Genomic DNA, 20,172 nt, shown 5'->3' with positions numbered 1-20,172 from the left:
ACTTCAGGAAGGAAAATCATTTTGAATGTTTTCGTTAGATTCTTTTAATTGCGTTAATTTGATTTTTAATTGTTTTAAATTGATTTGAATTGTGTTAAATTGATTATTTAATTATTTATATTTTACTCTAATGTATCGGTACGTTGTCGATTTTTTTCGTTTTTTCCGTTTAATTTTTGGCGAGTATCATACTGAAGTGTTCTACATACTATATTGAGGTAAACTCCTCTTATTATTTTTCTAATATTATTATCAACGTAGAACATATTGAGTATTACTGCTCTGATTCATACTATCTAATGGGATACATATAAATTAACATGTGACACAGAAGCCTATGATAGATATAAATTGATCTGTAACCAAGTTACAAAGGAGGTTAGGCAGGCGAAGGCAGATTACGAGAAATCTTTGGAAAAGGATGCAAAGAAAAACAGCAAAGAGTTCTTTACTTATGTAAACTCTAGAAGGAAGGGGATGAATCAGATTGGTCCACTTGATATCGATGGTTCAACTGTTGATGATTCTGCTCAGGTAGGTAACAAACTAAATGAATATTTTGCATCAACATTCACACATGAGGAGTTATTCAGTGAGGGGAATGCCAGAGGTGTATTCAACTCTTGCAGTAAGCTGGATAAACTTGTAATAACGGAGAGTAAAGTGGAGGAGAAATTGTTGAAGATAAACACAAGAAAGGAACCTGGGGTGGATGGGATCCATCCAGTTATATTTATGGAGGCAGCAGAGGAAGTAAGCAAACCCTTAGCCATAATTATGAGAGCTTCCTTGGACTCGGGAGGTACCCATAGACTTGCAAATGTGACCTTAATTCACAAAGGAGGATCAAAGGCTGACACAAGTAATTATAGACCTGTGAGTTTAACTTCTGTTCCAGGAAAATTAATGGACGCACTGGTTAAAGAAGCACTGCAGGATCATCTAGACAAGACTTCAGTTATAGCTCGGACACAGCATGGTTTTGTTAAGGGAAAGTCTTGCCTGACCAATTTGATTGGATACTATGATGCAGTCACAAAAGAACTGGATGCAGAGAATAACTTTGATATTATATACTTCGATCTTAGAAAGGCTTTTGATACTGTTGCACATGGAAGACTGCTGCACAGATTGGAGCAGTGTGGCATTGGAGGCAAATTGCTGCTATGGATAAAGGGAGAAGACAGAGTGGTAATTAATATACACTGATCATCGTGGAATAATATTATTAGTGGAGTCCCTCAGGGTTCAGTGTTGGGTCCATTATTGTTTTCTGTATTTATAAATAATATTGATCATGGTATATCAAGCTTAATATCCAAGTTTGCAGATGATACAAAGGTTGGCAGGGTTGTTAATGACACTACTGACGCTATGCTGCTTCAACAGCATCTGGAAAGGTTGAGCAGATGGGCTGAGAGGTGGCAAATGGAGTTTAACATTCACAAATGTAAAGTACTACATATGGGAAACAGCAACCCCAGAGCAACGTATCAACTCTGTGGTACTACACTGACAGTGGTAGAGAATGAAAAGGACTTGGGGGTAATTGTGAAGGCAGATATGAAGTTCTCTGAGCAGTGCAGATGGGCTGCAAGAGTACCTCATGGTGTCTTGTCAATGATGTACAGGAATATTTCTAGTGGGGAAAAGGAGGTGATTATTCCCTTGTATAAGGCAATGGTGAGGCCACACCTTGAGTATTGTATACAGGTCTGGAGGCCTCATTTCAAGAAGGATGTAGAGCTGCTGGAACGAGTACAGAGAAGGTTAACAAGATTAGTGAATGGAACAAAGGGTTGCTCTTACGAAGAAAGGCTTAAGTTTTGCAAATTACAGTGTCTGGAGACTAGGCACCTGCGAGGTAATTTGATAGAGGTGTATTAAGCTTTGAATGGTTTGTGCATGCTCAATGCTGATGGGATTCTTCCTCTTGCTCAGAATAATCACCTGAGAGGGCATAAATTCAAATTAAGGAAAGACAGATATAGGATAGATGTGCGGAAATTTACCTTTAGCCAGCAGGTAGTTGGTTGGTGGAACAGACTTCCATCCCCTGTTGTGGAAGTTGATAGGCTAAATAAATTTAAGGCTCAGCTGGACAGGTATTTCGAACGAACTGAGGGGTGAAGTGGAAGTATGGTGTTTTTTTTTTTTTTTTTTTTTGTTTTTTTTTTCGGCTGATGCTGCATAAGCTTGATTTCTTGTATCATATGCCTCTACTAATGCTAATGCTCTCAACTATGTGCACTGAATTTGATTGAATCAAAAAACAAATGGTCAACGAACATATAAATTGAATTATTTATTAATTTTTTTTATCTCATGTTCAGGAAAAATTTCAAAAGTGTACAAAATTACAAAAGTGTGCAATTACGAAAATTTTATTTTAACGCTGTGGAAACCAGCGCGATGCTTGAATCTATTAAACCAACTGTACTTGCAAAAAATTCTTGGCTTGGTGTTTGCTATACTTATCCTTAACATCTTCATAAATATTTCTGCTTTTTCCTTGAATGGCCATTAGACGCAGGGGCACTCACTTCTGAATCTGATTTTCCATCCATATTATTAATAGCTTTTCCATCTTCGATATAGCAGCTGAACGCTGTTTTGTTGTTTGTTTGTTTGTTATTTGGTTTTTAGGAGTATTAGCAACTAAGGCCATATTGCTCCGGGGATATGCGGTGGTCACGGGCTCGAACCCCGGTCTAATCAAGAAGCGTGTGCTATGCACTGCCACTCCTGCCCACCTGGCTACGGAGGTGTCCAACGCTGTTTTGTGATCACTGTTGATCTTAAATGTTTTAATTCTTTAACATGTTCTTTTATAAATGCACTGTCCTTTAATTGAAATAGTAGTAGTGGCATGTGATGCAAGAAAGCATGTGAATGAGCTTATGCAGCATCAGCCAAAAAAAATCACACCATTTCCTCCAAATGCCTGTCCAGTTCCTCCTTAAATTTATTTAACCTATCAACTTCCACAACGACAGATGGAAATTTGTTCCAGCAATTAACCACCCGCTGGCTAAAGGCAAATTTCCACACATCTATTCTACATCTGTCTTTTTTTTATTTGAATTTATGCCCCCTTAGGTTTGTAATCTGAACAAGTGAAAGGATGCCATCAGAATTCAGCGTGCTCAATCCATTCAAGACCTTATAGACCTCAATCAGATCACCGCACAGGTGCCTAGTCTCCAGCCCCTGCAATTTGCATAACTTAAGCCTCTCTTGGTAAGAGGATCCCTTCATTCCCCTCACCGATCTTGTTGCCCTTCTCTGTACATGCTCAAGCAAATCTACATCCTTCCTAAAATGAGGCCTCCAGACCTGTAACCAGTACTCAAGGCATGGCCTGACCATTGCCTTATACAGAAGGATAATCACCTCCTTTCCCTGCTAGCAAAATTCCTATATATCATTGACAAAACCTCATGACCTGCCCTGGCAGCCTGTCTGCATTGCTCAGAAAACTTCATATCTGACTGCACAATTACTCCCAGGTCTTTTTCATTTTCTACCACCTTAAGTGTAGTGCCACAGAGTTGGTACGTTTCTCTGGGGTTACTTCTACTGATATGCAGTACTTTGCATTTGTCAAGGTTAAACTTCAGTTGCCACTTCTTAGCCCATCTGCCCAAATTATCTAGATCCTGTTGCAGTAGCACACTGCCATTACTGTCATTAAGAACCCTGCCAACCTTTGTATCATCTGCAAACTCGACACTAAGCCTGATATACCTTCATCAATATCATTGATAAATATACAAAACAACAGAGGACCCAACACCAAACCCTGTGGGACTCCACTAATAACATTAGTCCACGAAGAGCAGCACCCATTGATTATCACCCTCTGTCTTCTCCCACTCAATGATCCTTTTTTTCTACTCTTAATGGTATTAAGGATAGCAACTTACTCTTAATACCATTCTGCTCTAATTTGTACAATAGTCTTCCATGCGCAACAGTGTCAAAAGCTTTCCTGAAATCCAAATATATGATATCAAATTAATTTTTTTATTCATCTAGTTCCTTTGTAACAACATCATAATTATCCTATCAAATTTGTCAGACAAGACTTTCCCTTAACAAACCCATGCTGTGTCTGAATTATTGCTGCAGTCTTGTCTAGATGATCCTGCAAAGCAACTTAAACTAGTGACTCCATTATTTTACCCAGAACAGAAGTTAAACTAAGTGGTCTGTAATTACTCGTGTCACCCTTCGATCCCCCTTTGTGAATTGGGGATACATTTTTAAAATCTCTAGTCTGTGGGGACCTCCCCTGAGTCCAAGGATGCTCTCATAATTATGGCTAAAGGTTTGCTTAGTTGCTTTGCCACCTCCTTTAATATAACTGGATAGATCCCATCCACCCTAGGTGCCTTTCTTATGTTTAACTTCAACAATTTCTCCTCCACTTTGCTCTCCGTTATTAAAAATCATTAAGCACCCTGCTACAAATCACTGCTTCAACAGTATCCACTGTTGAAGCAGTGAGACCTAATTCCTATAAAATAGATGACAATCTTTGTCCTACTTCTTACTTAATCATTTTCATCTTCATATCTAAATCAATTTTGTTTCATTTCTGAGCACTGCCACTGTTTGCATTGGTCACTCTCCTTTTATCATTGTAATAAGTAAATAGAAATGAAGAGAAGATGCTGAAATTTTACTAATGTTTTTTATATGATTGAAGATTTCAGTGAAGGGGAAACACACTTCACCATAATAATGTGAAAACCCAAACAATTCCAGTTATCGGTATTATCGCAAATGCAGTAAGATCGAGTTTACTACCCATTTATTTTAATAGATTTCACTAACAGAAAGACCCAGTAAACCGGAAAGTGCAAATTATTTTTGTTGATTTATGGTCGTGACCTCCAGAAATGTGCTTTAGAAAAATATCACAAAAGCATTCAAAATTGATTCTTACAAAGAGGAACATAATTATGATAATGAAGAAAGTGTAGCCCTTCCTCTCAGCCAATAGTAGTGTTTGTAAACGTGTTGGCTGCGTGTTTTGTTTATGCATCCTTTAGTTAAAAGTGATTTTTGTGTTGTGCTTGTTTGACATAAATTTATATAAAACTAATATAATTTCCATTACAAAAATGACCTTTTAGAGAGTTAAATGGCTCAGTTATATAGCGAAAATTTCAACTTCTGAGGTCTTGGAACGAATTACCAAAAAAAACCACAGTGTTATTTGATTCACATTACGATATTTTCATAATAGCTCCATTTATTCCTGTGGGATGCAAAATGTTTCCATATTTTTTTCAGTTTGCACTGGCCGGCAAAAACTTGCATAAAGTCGAATTTACATAAGTTGAGTATTATGTAAGTCGGGAGTGCTTGTACTACAACTACTACTATATGTTATTTGTCTACTCAGACTGTCATGTACAATGTCCACTGTTCATTACATAATTTTGTGCTCTGTAAAATTAGAGAAATATTTGCAGTTTAACTAATATTTAATGTTGTATTTTGGTACAGCTAGTTCAAGGAAGTCGAAGTGTATAGATGTATGTATTTATAAAATTTGGTTTACTCTTGCTGGGTGAGTAGTCAGTTTTTGTTTTGTCAGTTAGGGATTATCATCAGCTACTGGTAACTGATGGCTGCCTATGCTGTATCGTGAGGAGTTCTGAATTTGAAGTGAACTGTCATTGTCACTTGAAACTGAGGTGAGTTGGGAAGAATCTCTAGTGGAAGGTTGATAGTGCAGGCGAAGGATTCTGAACTCATTAATCCTTTATGGAGGAAATATGCCTTGGATGTTTTAGAAATTAAACCACTTTTTCAGATCTACAAAAACAGAATATGGGCAGCCATTGCAGCATTCACTATGATGGTTTGAATTGTTTACCCAGAGGTCTCTGTTATATTTTACTCTCTGGGAATTTGGAAAATTAGGTGCTGACAGCTGGACAAACTTGATCAATAATTTGATTGTATATAACTTGGAAGTTGACTGTATACAACTACATAGGAGGTGATTGCGTGATCTGGAATATATTTGTTTAAATATCCACTTATATTTTTAGTGGGGTAGTTCAGAAGGACCTCCTAGTTAGTGTAACTTGGAATCTACTGGATAAGAGGGGTTGTTAAGAAGTTGTGCTATCTTAGGATCCTTGTTGATTACCACTGGACCTACTATTTTGACTTCACTGAATAAAACAGTCAAAAGTGTTACCTTGAGCTTGAAGGGTATTGATAGATTTAATAAAATAGTGCCACCTACATAATTAGTATAATTTATTAAGCATTTTATGCTTAATAAATTTATTAATTTGTTTATTAAGTTTTTTATGCTTAATAAATTACACTGATTTGAATGCTACTAACTGGTGGATATGACTATAGCTTAGCTATTCAATTATACTAAGTAATTCAGATATCCAGGTTTTTCTGTTGTTATGCAGCTGTTTCAGATTGGGATATTGACCATGCATTAATAACATCAACATAGCAGTGAGTACAATTTTTCTGGGAAACAGGAGGAATTAATAGAGAGAATGAAAGGATCACATAGCATTCTGCTTTGAAGCATGCCAGCAGGATTACTCTTGGATAGAGTTTATTTTGATGGGTTGAGGATTTTCTAAATATATATGTTGTTGTTGTTATTTGGGTTTTAGGAACATTAGCAACTAAGGCCATATTGCTCCGGAGATATGTGGTGGTCATTCCCTGACCTTTCCGCATCCTCCGTATTTGGTGGTGACGGGCTCGAACCTCGGTCTAATCAAGAAGCGTGTGCTATGCACTGCTGCTCCTTCCCACCTGGCTACGGAGGCGCCATAATATATATAATATATGTTGTGACTGAAAGACAGTTTATCTCCATTGATGGAATAGTAGTTGAATAACAGATTAATCACACTGATGACATACTATATCAAATTCTGAAGAGCAATTGAAGTAACAGAAAGTAAATGAAGTAAATGAATAAAATGGCAACCTGAGCCATTTTATTCATTGCCTATGTCATGATAAATGATATTTGAAGAAAATTCATAACAAAAAACATGCCTTTCCTGCCATAATGAATTTGTCCATTATTTTTTGGGAAGGATTTAGTTAGTCTACTGGCAGAAGTCAAGTCTGCATAAACTTATGAACCAATAAATAATTTTTCTCTTTATACTAAAAAAAATTATAATAGCTTAACTTTTTACCCATGTCATTTATTCCCTATAATAATTTGTCCAATTCTTTAAATTTATTCAAACTGGTTACTTTCACAACACTAGGTGATTATTTATTCCAACAATCAATTACTCTCTAGTTGAAAGCAAATTTTTGCACATCTAGTTTGCATCCATACTTTTCACATTTTCAGTGTATGTTCCCCTTGTGTGTGTGTGTGTGTGTGTGTGTGTGTGTGTGTGTGTGTGTGTGTGTGTGTGTGTGTGTGTGTGTGTGTGTGTGTGTGTGTGTGTGTGTGTGTATCACCTGAGAAAGAGTAAAGGTGACATCAGCATTTAGTTTACCTAACCCTTTATACTCTTGAATTAAGTCACCACATAGATGTCCAGTTTACGTACACCACAATTTACAGAACCCTAGTCTTTCTTGATAAGAATATCCTTTTGTGTCTTCATTTTAGGAGGAGGAGTATGGTTTTCTCTTTGAGTTATTCCAGGTTTTTTAGCCTGCACAACGTGTAAATCAGTTGTGAACAAGCTTGTATAGACATTATATGCAACGGTGCTATGTACTCGGTCAATGATACACATGAAACCTAACAAAAATCCCCCAACTCATCTTTCTGCTCTTCTCTGCACCCTTTTCAGCAGAGCTAAAGATTCATAGGTTCATTTTCACAGTGTTTACCTGTATCTGTAACATTACTCATAGTACCTACCTACGTTAGCATAAATTATCTGCTTACCAAAATTCTAAGGAATGATAACATCATTATCAAGATTCAACATTAATTTTTTTCTGAACTTGTTATCTATACTCATTTCAAAATTTAATTTCTTGTGTATTGAGTGCTTATCTTGTTTAAAAATGAGGAACTGTTTTTTGGAAATTTGCGTTTAGAATTTTTTTATCACACAAAGTAACAGTATCGGGAATTATTATTTTCAAATGTAAATTGAAAACTGCTTTTTTGAAGTGCAAACATTCTAAATTTTTAAGTTGAAAAATAAACTTAATTTTTCAGACAATTCTATGCTAGAATTGCAAGGTATGAAAAGGCGGTAAGAGAAAAGGAGCAGCATGAATTGCAAAAGATTGGTAACTCATTTGTTCATAAGGATCAAACAGAGGTTAGTGTTTAATTACTGGAATTGGTCATTTTTAGTTGAAAATTTCAATTTTTTCTGACAGTTCTCTGAAACAGTTGCAAGGCATGAACAAGCAATAGGAGAAATGAGGCAACATGAATTGTAAGATATTGGTAACTCATTTGTTCAGAAGAATCAAGCAAAGTTGAGGTCAGTGTTTACTTTAATTGCTGGAATTAATTTTTTTTTGGAATCAGTCCAACATTAGATTTTTCAAATATGAAATAACTGTGTAGCTGCTATTCAGTGTTTGTGAAATAAATATTTAATACGAGAGAGCCTGTTTTTTTTATTTTATTTTTTTTTAAATCTACTGTAGCATAATGATGGGATTTTTATTTATGGCTGATATCTCACAGGTTTCCGTACTATTTTCATTGTAATATGTGGAATTACTTTCAGAAAAAAAGAATTAGAATATATATATACACAACCACTCCCCACTTTCCATAAGGGTTGTGTTCTGCAGAACTCCACGTAAGTCAGAATTTCCCTAAATTCTTATGCAGCACTCGCAAATTTGATTGAAGCAAAACACTAATGTTCAACAAACATGAAAATTGAATTATTATTAAATTTTTTTATCTCATGCATGGGAAAAATTACAGAAGTGTACAAAATTACAAAAATTTCAAAATTATAAAATTACAAAAAGAGATGTCGGCAAGTTTTACCTTTCGAGTGCCATTACCAGAATTAACTCTCCAGCTGATAAGCAGTGGCGTGCTTATCAGCTGGAGGGCTATGGAGGTTTAGAAGGGGGTTTTTCCAACACATCACAAAATTTCTCTGCAGCTGCAGAATCGGCACCGGCAACTTCACTGCATACTTTAATGTTTGGGAAACCAGTGCCATGCCTGAACCTATTAAACCACCCGTTGCTTACCATGAACTTGGCTTGGGGTTTGCTGTACTTATCCTTAATATCTTCATAAATACTTCTTGCTTTTGCATGAGAGGCCATTGGACTCAAGGGCACTTGCTTCTGAATCTGATTTTCCATCCATATTATTAATAGCTTTTCCATCTTCGATATAGCACCTGAACGCTGTTTCGTGATGACTGTTGATCTTAAATGCATTGATCCTTTAACATGTTCTTTTATACGTACACTGTCCTTTAAAATAGTATTTACTGTTTAAGCAGTGAGAACTAATTCCATGCAATAGATGAAAAACTTTGTCCTGCTTCGTACTTCTTAATTAATCATCTTCATTTCTAAATCAATTTTGTTTCATTTCCCAGCACTTGCACTTTCCGTTAGTCCCTTTCCCTTCACCATTGCAATAAGTAAATAGGAATGAAGAGAAGATTCTGAAAATTTATATATATTTTTTATGTGATTGAAGATTTCAGTGAAGGGGGAACTCATTTCACCATAATGTAAAAACCCACACAATTCCAGTTATCGGGATTATCGCAAATGCAATAAGATCTAGTTTACTATCTGTTTATAATATATTGCGCTAACAGAAAAGGCCAATAAACCGGAAAGTGCAAATTGTTTTTATTGTTTTATGGTCGTGACCTCCAGAAATGTGCTTTAGAAAAATATCACAAAGGCATTCAAAATTGATTCTTATAATAGTACATAAATTCAAATTGAGGAAGGACGGATGTCGGATAGATGTGCGGAAATTTGCCTTTGGCCAGCAGGTGGTTGGTTGGTGGAACCGACTTCCATCACTTGTTGTTGAAGTTGATAGCCTAAACAAATTTAAAGCTCAACTGGACAGGTATTTCGAACGAACGGAGGGGTGAAATGGGAGTGGTGTGTGTGTGTGTGTGTGTTTTTTTTTTTTTTTTTTTTTTGGCTGATGCTGAATAAGCTTGCTTTCTTGCATCATATGCTTCTACTAATGCTAATGCTAAATGATAACAATGAAAGTGTAGTGCAATTTCCATTATAAATATGACCTTTTAGAGAGATAAATAGCTTAGTTATATAGCAAAAATTTCAACCTACAAGGTCTTGGAATGAATTACCCAAAAAAAAAAAAAAAATGTATTGTTGGGTTCACATTACGATATTTTCACAATACCTCCATTTATTCCTACAGGATGCAAAATACGTTTCCACGATTTTTTTAAGTTTGCTAAAAACTTACGTAAAGTCGAGTATTACGTAAGCCAGGGAGCAGCTGTTTATATATATATATATATTTTATAATTAGTAATAATAATAGGCTGTAGTGATAAAGCAGAACATCTATAAAAGAACAAAAATATAATAATAATATAATATAATAATGAATTATGGATCCAGGCCACTGCTAGTAACATCAGAAATACCCAGCAACCATAATGAAATATATGCAAATAGATGATATCAAAATAATATAAATAGTTAATGCCGTAGGTCCTAAGATTTTAGCTACGTCATCAAGGGCCGGCAGCCAAAATCAAAGGAATCACAGTGATAAGCAAGGCCTCTGTTTCTGTGATGATGTATATGTGGTGGGCAGAAAAAGTGAGCAAACATATACATCATAGCCAAACTGACAGAGACCAAAAAGAAATAGAAAGCAAAACCAAATTCATACTAAAATAAATAACATGTAAAATGCAAAATTAAGCTAAAGTTAAAACCAATTGATTCCAGTTAAAGAAAAATAATAATGATGAATAGCTAGTCGCTCTATCTGAATTTTTACAAAGAAAGCGAAATATCAGAATGAAAGAAAATAGTCAGTATATGACGACTTACTGTCGGACCAAGTGAAGAGAACATAACAGAGCTGTAACAGAGACCAAAGAACAGCGCTGTAACATTCTCTTCACTTGGTCTGTTTTGTGAACAAGAAGACCTGCATGCTCTGAGTGATTTTATTGCTCAGTTATGAATGTTTTATTATATCTGCATACAAGACTGTAATAAGCCTAGCAGGGTTCAAAGTTATTTCTTCTGAGGGCTAGAGTTTGAAATTGGTATGAGTGATTTTACTGTCCAGATGACCCACTAGATCTGTGTATCAGACTGTAATAGACAAGTAAGGTTTGGAGTTGTTTATTTTTGGGGTGAGAGTTCGAAATTGCTGTGAATAATTTTATCTGCCAGGTGCTAACTGTGGTGGATAACTTGCATCATTCCTTCTCTTTTCATAAGTTGCTGTTGATAGGCCCAAAGTTATTTATTTTGATGGCGAGAGTTCACCATTTCTTGAGGCATTGTTTTTAGAGATATATGGGCAAGGTTATGCAAGTTTAGAAATTTAAATCAACATACAGTCAGTCCTCATATAACACTACACGAATTCAGTCATACACGATTTATAAATAGAGGAACGATGTAGCATATAACACGAACGTAATTCGCTTATGCACGATTCGCCTTTGTGTTTACAAGAAATGGTAGTAGAACGCGGCGGAATCACCCCAACTGAACACAACACAGTAGGAATATAGAGAAGATTCTGAAAATTTATTTGTTTTTATGATTTCGTAGAAGGGGAACACATTTCACATAATAACGTGAAAACCCACAGAATTCCGCCAATCAGTATTATCGCAAATGTACAGTAATTAGATTGACTTTTACTACCCATTTATAACAGACTCCACTAGCAGGAACCCCCAACAAACAGGAAACTGCAAATTGTTTTTATTTTATGGTAGTGACCTCCAGAAATGTGCTAAGCATGTAATATGTGAGAATAGTGATTCCGCCTTTACTGCATTGTTTATTCAGTTGCTACTTGTTCGCTGTGCATTTATGTATATCAAACTTGCCTCCTCATTTTTGTTCTTTTTATACTTGTGCTCTATTCTCAAAATGAGTAAAATACTTGAAAAAAGTGTGAAAAGGAAGCATTCTGGTGAAAATACTTCAGAGAGAAAAAGAAAAGCAATATCGATAGAAGAAAAATATGAAATTGTGAAACGCTTTGAGCGGAATAAAAGAACATGCGATATTGTACGTGCTACATGCCTAAACGAGGAAATGCTGAGAACAATTAGAAAGAATGCAGAAAAAATAAAAGCAACTTTCATAGCAGGAACAACACAAAGTGTAACAAAACCAATTAGATCAAGACACAAAGAATTGGAAGAGATGGAACGTCTTTTATCTGTTTGGATAGATCAAACAAAGAAGAGATCAGGAACAAGTTTGCTTACAATAAAAGCAAAGGCATTGGTAATATTTGAAGACCTCAGAAATAAAGCTGAAACCCTCAAGAAGGCCTCCCTTTACTGCCAATAGTGGCTGGTTCAATAATTTCAAGAAACGTCACACTTTCCATAATGTGAAATTATCAGGTGAAGATGAAGACGATGAGGTGAATTATCAGTACAGATGAAGCAGCAGCAAAGGCATTTCTGCCAATACTGAAAAAAACTAATTGAGGAAGAGGGCTATACACTGGACCAAATTTTTAACTTTGATGATACTGGACTGTATTGGAAAAAAATGCCAGCCATCACAAACATATATCTCAAGAAAGGAAGCATGAGCTCCAGGCTTCAAGGCTGCTAAGGATAGATTGACCATTATGTTAGGAGCAAATGCAGGTGGCGACTTGAAACTGCAGCCTGTTGTTGTTTATCATGCAGCCAATCCATGAGCGTTAAAGGGATCGTAAGGACTATCCTGGGTGTTTACTTTAGGAACAGCAGAACAGTGTGGATGACAGGGCAGATCTTCACTGACCTTCTACTAGAAGTGTTTGAGGATGTGTTCCGAAGCTACTGCAAAAAGAAAAATTTGGATTTTAAGATTTTAATTATTTTGGACAATGCACCAAGTCACCCTCCAACCTTTGCTTGAACTGTCACCAAACATCGAAATTCCGTTTTTACCACCTAACACAACATTTCTTATTCAGCCACTTGACCAAGGAGTAATTGCTGCTTTTATGCACTATTATACAAGATGCACATTTAAGGTGCCGATATCAGAAACAGAAGATGAAAATGCACCAACAGTTAAAGACTCCTGGAAGCGATTCAACATAAAGAATGCAATTTACATAATTGTGGAGGCTTGGAACGAAGTGACAAAAGAATGCTTACATGGCGGCCTCTTTTACCAGATTTTATTAATGATTTTAAAGGCTTTGATCCTGTAAACGAGCTTCCTAAATTAAAAGCACATTGTGTTTCCCTCGCAAAGCAGGTTGGCTTTGAGGAATTGGAAGAAGAAGATTTAGAAGAGTTGCTTCAGTCTCATGAAGAAGAACTTTCAACTGAAGAACTGCAACACTTGTTGCTGGAGGGCAGGTGGAAGATGAGGAAGACGCAAAGTTGAATGCCTGAATGCTACCATAAAACAGCTTTCTACTTCAAAGTTATCTTCAGTTTTAAATTCATTTGAGAAAGGTATGCAATGGCTAGAAGATAACAATTATAATGCAGAAAGAAGCAGAAGAGCACTTCATACTATTCGATCTGCTTCGGAGCCATATAAGCAGCTGCTTTGTGAAAGAAGGAAGATTGCCAAACAACAGAAACTAGATGTTTTTTTTATGAAAACACTCAAGAAAGAGACAGAAAATGAGCCACAGCCCTGTAGTTCTGGCGTGACCATATTTCGCCCAAAGTCCTCATTGGCATCTCCTCCACCTCCCAGTTCCAATAATGATGACAACCTGTCACCACTTTCCCCATAATTCTGCTGCTTCAACCCTTTCTCAAGCCCTTTGAGTTCCCTCAAGCCTTCATTTATTTTTAAGGTAAGGGAATCTAAATTTAAATGATTTAACTATTAATTTTACATTTTTCAACTGTGTAAGTGTTTTATTACGATTATTTATTGTGTTTGGTTACAAATGTGTGTCCAATCTTGGGTGGTCGGCACCTAACCCTTTTTTTCCCATACGGCCTGTTGTTTATATTGCACAATTTTGCATTGCACGAGGGTTTCTAGAAACACAACTATCGTGTTATATGAGGACTGACTGTACCATATACTAAGATATAATTTTGTTTGGTTTGTGAATGAGATGAAGTGAGGCAACAGAACAGTTTTGGAATTGTTGGTCTCACATAATCTCCAGAGAATTTCTGAATCACTCCCACCCCAAAAAAATTCTAGTTTTCCTTAATCTTGTCCTACCAATACTAAATTTTTTTTATTGTATTGTACTACAGTTTATTGATTGATTCAACTGCCATAAAGATATATGCCAATCAAAATATTTCCTATTCTTTCTTTTTGTATATAGCTATTGATAGAAGTGAAATAAATATTGCTTTTGAAAAGGAGAACAATTTTCATTTCTCTATTTCAATAACTGTGGTTATTATGAGAGCTATTTTTCCCCATGGTAATATATACAATTCAAAAATTAGAAAATTTTTAATTACTTTTATTTTACTTAAATTTAAAATATTTCTTTCCTGCTCTTCCAACATCACCTACAACTTTTCTCCAAGTCAGGAGTGTGATTTTTTTCCCCCATAAAATCTGAGACAACATATGAACTGCCAAGTGCCTCAAAGAGTTTTTCTTTCTGTTTACTGCTGTAAGTTGCCATTACAGCAGTAAACAGAAAGAAGAGATGGAACGTCTTTTATCTGTTGGATAGATCAAACAAAGAAGAGATCAGGAACAGCTTTGCTTTCAATAAAAGCAATGGCATTGGTAATATTTGTAGACCTCAGAAATAAAAACTGAAAACCCTCAAGAAGGCCTCCCTTTACTGCCAATAGTGGCTGGTTCAATAATTTCAGGAAATGTCACGGTTTCCATAATGTGAAATTATCAGGTGAAGCTGCCAGTGCAGATGAAGCAGCAGCTTTTTCCTCCACTTTCCAACAACTACAACTTTTATAACAAGTTGTAGTTGTCATAGTAATATGGTTGAAAAATGCAGTTAACAGATTTCTGCATTTTTTATATCACTGTATTTATATAAATAATGAATTATTATATGGGATTATTTTTATTTTCCTTTGAAGATTGTTCTTCTATGCAGGCATCTGCGCTGATTGAACAAAATTTTGTAGATTACTTTCAATAATAAAAGGGCTTTATATTTTGTTTCTAAATAACTTTTCATATTTTCTCATTATGCAAAAAAAGCAGATGACAATTTTTGATGTGAAAACATCTCTGGTGGCACCTTTTAAATTTTGGATTGAAGTAAAACTAATTTGTCACGATTTTGTGACACGGAAATGGCATCATTTGGCATCACTTCCAATTTTTCGATTTGATTGGCAAACTGGAAATGACGATTTTGTGACACAAAAATGATGTGTTGCAAAATCATAACAGAATAGTGAATTCCAGGGGGACAAAAGAAGTGTCAATCAGAGTTGCCAATTATGGAATGATGTCATTTAATGTAATTTCCGGTTTGACCATTTGATCGGCAGACCAAAAACCATGATTTTGCATGGAATGAACTCTTGACATCACTTCCTGTTCAGCGATTTTGGAATATGTCATTTCCATGTTGTAAAATCACATGTTGACATGATTTTGTCAATTTGAGCACCATTCATGAAACAAGGCATGAATGGTGATTTAATGTTGATTCAGTAGAGTAAGTAGCAGGCGTGTGCATAAAACATTACATCATTCATACTAAATATTTCAGACTTAAGTATGATGCTAATGTTACTAACATGGATTTGATTGAGTAATTAGTGGGTGTGAGCATAAAATGTTACATCATTTGTTCATAACTCCGGTTCTAGCTGTTTGATTTTTTTTTTTTTTAACACTAATGTGCTTTCCAAATGCTAGATACAAGCAATCATATTTACTGTTGTAGCACATAAAAAATAAGTGGACACTAGGAGGCTGCTTTCTCACTTTGATCTAAGTGCCTGCCATCAGGTAAAGCAATTCACTGATGGGTTGCTACAATTTTTAACAGAAATTATATCTGATTATTAATTAGTACACATTACACATGGTAGGAGCATCAGCAACTAAAGCCATATTGCTCTGCATGTTTTCTGTGCTATGTTTGCTGGATGAAAAACCCACATTCTGGAAGGAAAAAACCATGCTACCCTCGCCTGAAACTGACTACCTCAGAAATATTGTGAAAAAGGCTCATAAAAATTTCTCACATCATCTACAGGTCTTGAACTTGGGTCTTTACCACCCAGTGTGGTGGGGGGGGGGAACAGTGTGCTACTGCTTATCTGGTGGGGTGGCTGTAATTAGTGCTTATTTAGCATAGAAATTAGCTCTAATGTAAAATCACACCAACCCTCATTTCATGGTTAAATACATGAGAAAAGAAAAAAATTCCTGCCAGAATGTATGAATTTTACCAAAATGTGCCTACCCACATGGCTATATGTTTTCAGCCACTCTGAGCATGTTAATGTTGAAACTATGTATTGACAATAATTGAGACTTCATGAACAATAACCTCCCAGCACATGGACTTGACAGCAAACAAGATGTGGTGATGGTGAATCTGTGCATAACAAATGTACATGTGTAACTTTGTGAGATCACATTCACTTGGGACCACTCATCTGCTGCTCCTCCAAATATTTTTGCAAAGAAAATTTTGCTTTTTAATTTTTTAAGTATGTTAGCATATATGCATAATATGCCTATTGTATTCATCATGTCCATGTGTCTGTTCATCTGCATGTAACTCAACATGATGGACTGAAGCAACTGCTAATGGATGGATGGATTTTTGTAAAATTTTGCATTTGGCTTCTTTAGAAAAATTTGCTGAGCCATTCCAAATTTTGTTAAAATGAGGCCAATAGAAAAACAGCAATTATTATTTCTCTGTCCACATGTCCATCCACATGCAGTAACTTGACACTCAGCAAATGGATTTTCATGAAATTGTATATTTAGCTTGATTTATTGAGCATTTCCAGCTTTCAGAAATCAGACCAATTATTATTTTATTTTTCATATATCTCTCATAGACTATCCATGCATCACATGTTCTGGCTGAAGCACACTAGATATTGTGTTTTTTTGCTGAGTGCTGATTAAAGAAATGCATGGTAATATGGCCAATAGAAATCCAGCAATTATTATTTCTTTGTCCTTCCATGTGTAGTAACTTTACTCTCAGCAAATGGATTTTCATGAAATTGTATATTTAGCTTGTTTGGAATGATTTATTGAGCATTTCAAAAAATTTCATTGAAATCAACCAATATAAATCCAGCAATTATTATTATTTCCTTTTTTTCATACATATCTCATAGACTATCCATATACCATATTTTCTAGCTGAAGTACACTGGATATCGTGTTTTTTTGCTGAGTGCTGATTAGAGGAATGCATGGAAATATGGCAGATGTACAGAACTGAAAGCGTTTGGTTCATACATAAAAATCATTGCTTTTTACTCATCTTTTTTTTCCCCTTTAAATCATGAATTATTACTACTTGATAATGCACCTGAATTGTAACACACTGCATACATAACTAACTTGTTGAAAATATAAACTGCATTATAGTGATTCATTTTGGCTGGGAGCACACTAAGCAGGGGTTACATGTACTCTGCAAAATGTCTCTTTTCAAATATTTACTTTATTGCTTGATATTAATTTGCTTTGTGTAAATGGGATAGGTAGAAATTTGAATAAGAAAGCTTTTTAATCAGTTTAATGCTGATAGAATGCCTTTATGCCAGTCATAAAAGGCACGTGATTATTTAACTGCAGCTCTTCTCTTGTTTAGGAGGCTTTAAATATATGATTATTCAGCTATTATTTTATATAATTTTATCTTTTTATATATTTTGTTTTGTTTGTTCACTTAGTTAATATTTTCTGAGAAGATATAAATTTATATCTAATTATTAAATTTCTGTTTATGATTTCTGGCAATAGGAACAAAAACTATTAGCTGTTGGAGCAAAATGTTTAGGGGAGAAACACAATACAGTACTTCAGAAGCAAACAGAAATTTTGAAACAGTTGGAAGAATATTTAGAAACAATATCACTTAATGAGATGAATGGTAAGAAAAGTTGTGTTTATATACCTTATATAATCTTATTTTCATTAAAATTATTTGCATTTAGTAATTTTTCTGTGCATGTACAGTGTAATTGTCATCTAAATCTGTTATACCTAGTAGGTGCACTACAATAGTACATATCATTTGTGAACTTATCAGGCTTTTATTTTCCATTTTTATTCATGCTCTTCTTTTCAGTTGTTAGCCTTAGCCAGTGTAAGCCCTCTCTTCATAACCCATCTATCTCTTGGTTTGCCTCTAAGCTTATTATGATTAATTTTTGTTTCAAGATATCTGTTTTTATAATCTCTCTTCTCCCATTTTCTCTATATACTTGTGCCATCTTTAATTTGCTTTACTTTAGTTGTATGTTGGTTACCCAATTTTTTTTCTTATTTCCTCATTCAGAATATCAGACACTCGGTCTAAAACACTGATGGACCCAATATCTTTCTATTTCAGAAGATTTAGGAGAAGTCTGGTTGGCCTGCTTCACTAAAATCCACTCATGTACACCTTCTCGATGGTAAGCCCTGTTACATCACTTAGGTGGCAATGAATGTGTAGAGTGGTTCTCTTCAAGGTACCTGGTCAGTGTTAAGAGGAAAAGACCAAACCCTTCAGCACAAGACAGCACAACAAAACAAATGGCCCTCAGTCCTCACTGGCTTTCCCTCCCCTATTATAGCAGTGAGAAGATTAGAATGGAAGAAGAGGATGCTAAGAATCTTTGGATATTACCAGGCTACCATGCATGGAAACTGAACTTGGCCTGTAGTAAGTAAGACCACTCATTGGTGAAGATAGGATATTAGAACTGGAGAAGGAATTAGAAATGTGAATTGGAATATCATCGGTTTGGCTGAAACAAGAAGAAGAAATGAATCACTTATAAGTTTATCAAGTGTAAATCTGCTGTATACCAATGTAAACAGTGAAAGGAGCCAAGGTGGAGTTGGCTTTCTGATCCATAAAGATATAAAAAAAAACGTTTTGAAATTCAAAAGTACATCACCAAGGGCGTCAAGACTACTACTCAGGATTTCTAAGCGGTACAAGCTAAAGGTTATAAGAATTTATGCACCAACATCGAGCCATGATGATGAAGGCAGAAGAGGTTGAAGAAATGTACACCCAAATTGAGAGTCTTCTAGATGAGCAGAAAACCCACTACACTGTCATTATGGAGGACTTCAATGCTAAGGTTAGAAAGAGACAAAACAGCACAGAAAGGGAAACTATAGGAAATTTCGGAATTGGTGAAAGAAATGAAAGACTTGTGGAATTTGCTGAATCTCAAGGATTGTCAGTAATGAACACTTTTTTCAAGTAATGGGTGAACAGAAAGTGGACATTGAAGAGCCCAAATGGATTAACAACTAATGAAATCAACTTCATCCTCACTAACAGAAGATATATCGTGAATGATGTTACCATCCTGAACAAGGTAAATGTTGGAAGTGATCACAGAATGGTAAGATGCACAGTTGATATAGATGTAAGAAAAAAAACTGACTAGTAAATAATAAAAAAGTTTGAGATAATAGGAGAGGAGAAAAAGCAGTATGTACTGGAACTTAATAAGAAGTTTCAGCTTCTGCAGACTGCTCAAGACCAAGATATTGACGAGGAATATTACAACTTTCTGAAAGTGATAAAGCCTAAGAAACCTATAGGTAAAAAGAAATCCAAAGAAGAAAAAATTAGTCAAGGAACACTTGTCATTATAAACCAAAGACGACAAATGAAGAGCAAGATAAACACTGACAAGGATAAAATTGAGTATACTGAGTTATGCAAAGCCATTAGAAAGAGACTCAGAGAGGACATAAGGAAATTTAACACAAGACAAGTAGAACAAGCATTAAGGGAAAACAAAGGGCTTAAATCAGCAGCCATGAGCAGAAAGACAAAAGGACAAATGATACTGAAACTGAAGAATA

At 35.4% G+C, this 20,172-nt stretch overlaps 1 protein-coding gene across 1 annotated transcript in view; it reads left to right on the top strand.

Annotated features, from left to right (window-relative positions):
* The window catches only part of LOC150085326 (uncharacterized), a 178,906-nt gene that overhangs the window by 126,277 nt on the left and 32,457 nt on the right, over positions 1-20,172 (top strand). Inside the window, exons 7-8 of the mRNA XM_090374527.1 lie at positions 8,201-8,306; positions 18,100-18,229. Coding sequence (XP_090230653.1) covers positions 8,201-8,306; positions 18,100-18,229 — 236 coding nt within the window. The remainder of the gene's footprint in view (positions 1-8,200; positions 8,307-18,099; positions 18,230-20,172) is intronic.

The sequence above is a fragment of the Mastigoproctus giganteus genome, chromosome 5 (assembly GCF_048544385.1).
Source record: "Mastigoproctus giganteus isolate SK-2022 chromosome 5, ASM4854438v1, whole genome shotgun sequence".
In the NCBI taxonomy this organism is placed as follows: Eukaryota; Metazoa; Arthropoda; class Arachnida; order Uropygi; family Thelyphonidae; genus Mastigoproctus; species Mastigoproctus giganteus.
Note: the sequence above shows the minus strand (reverse complement) of the source record. Positions and strands in the feature narration are given on the sequence as shown.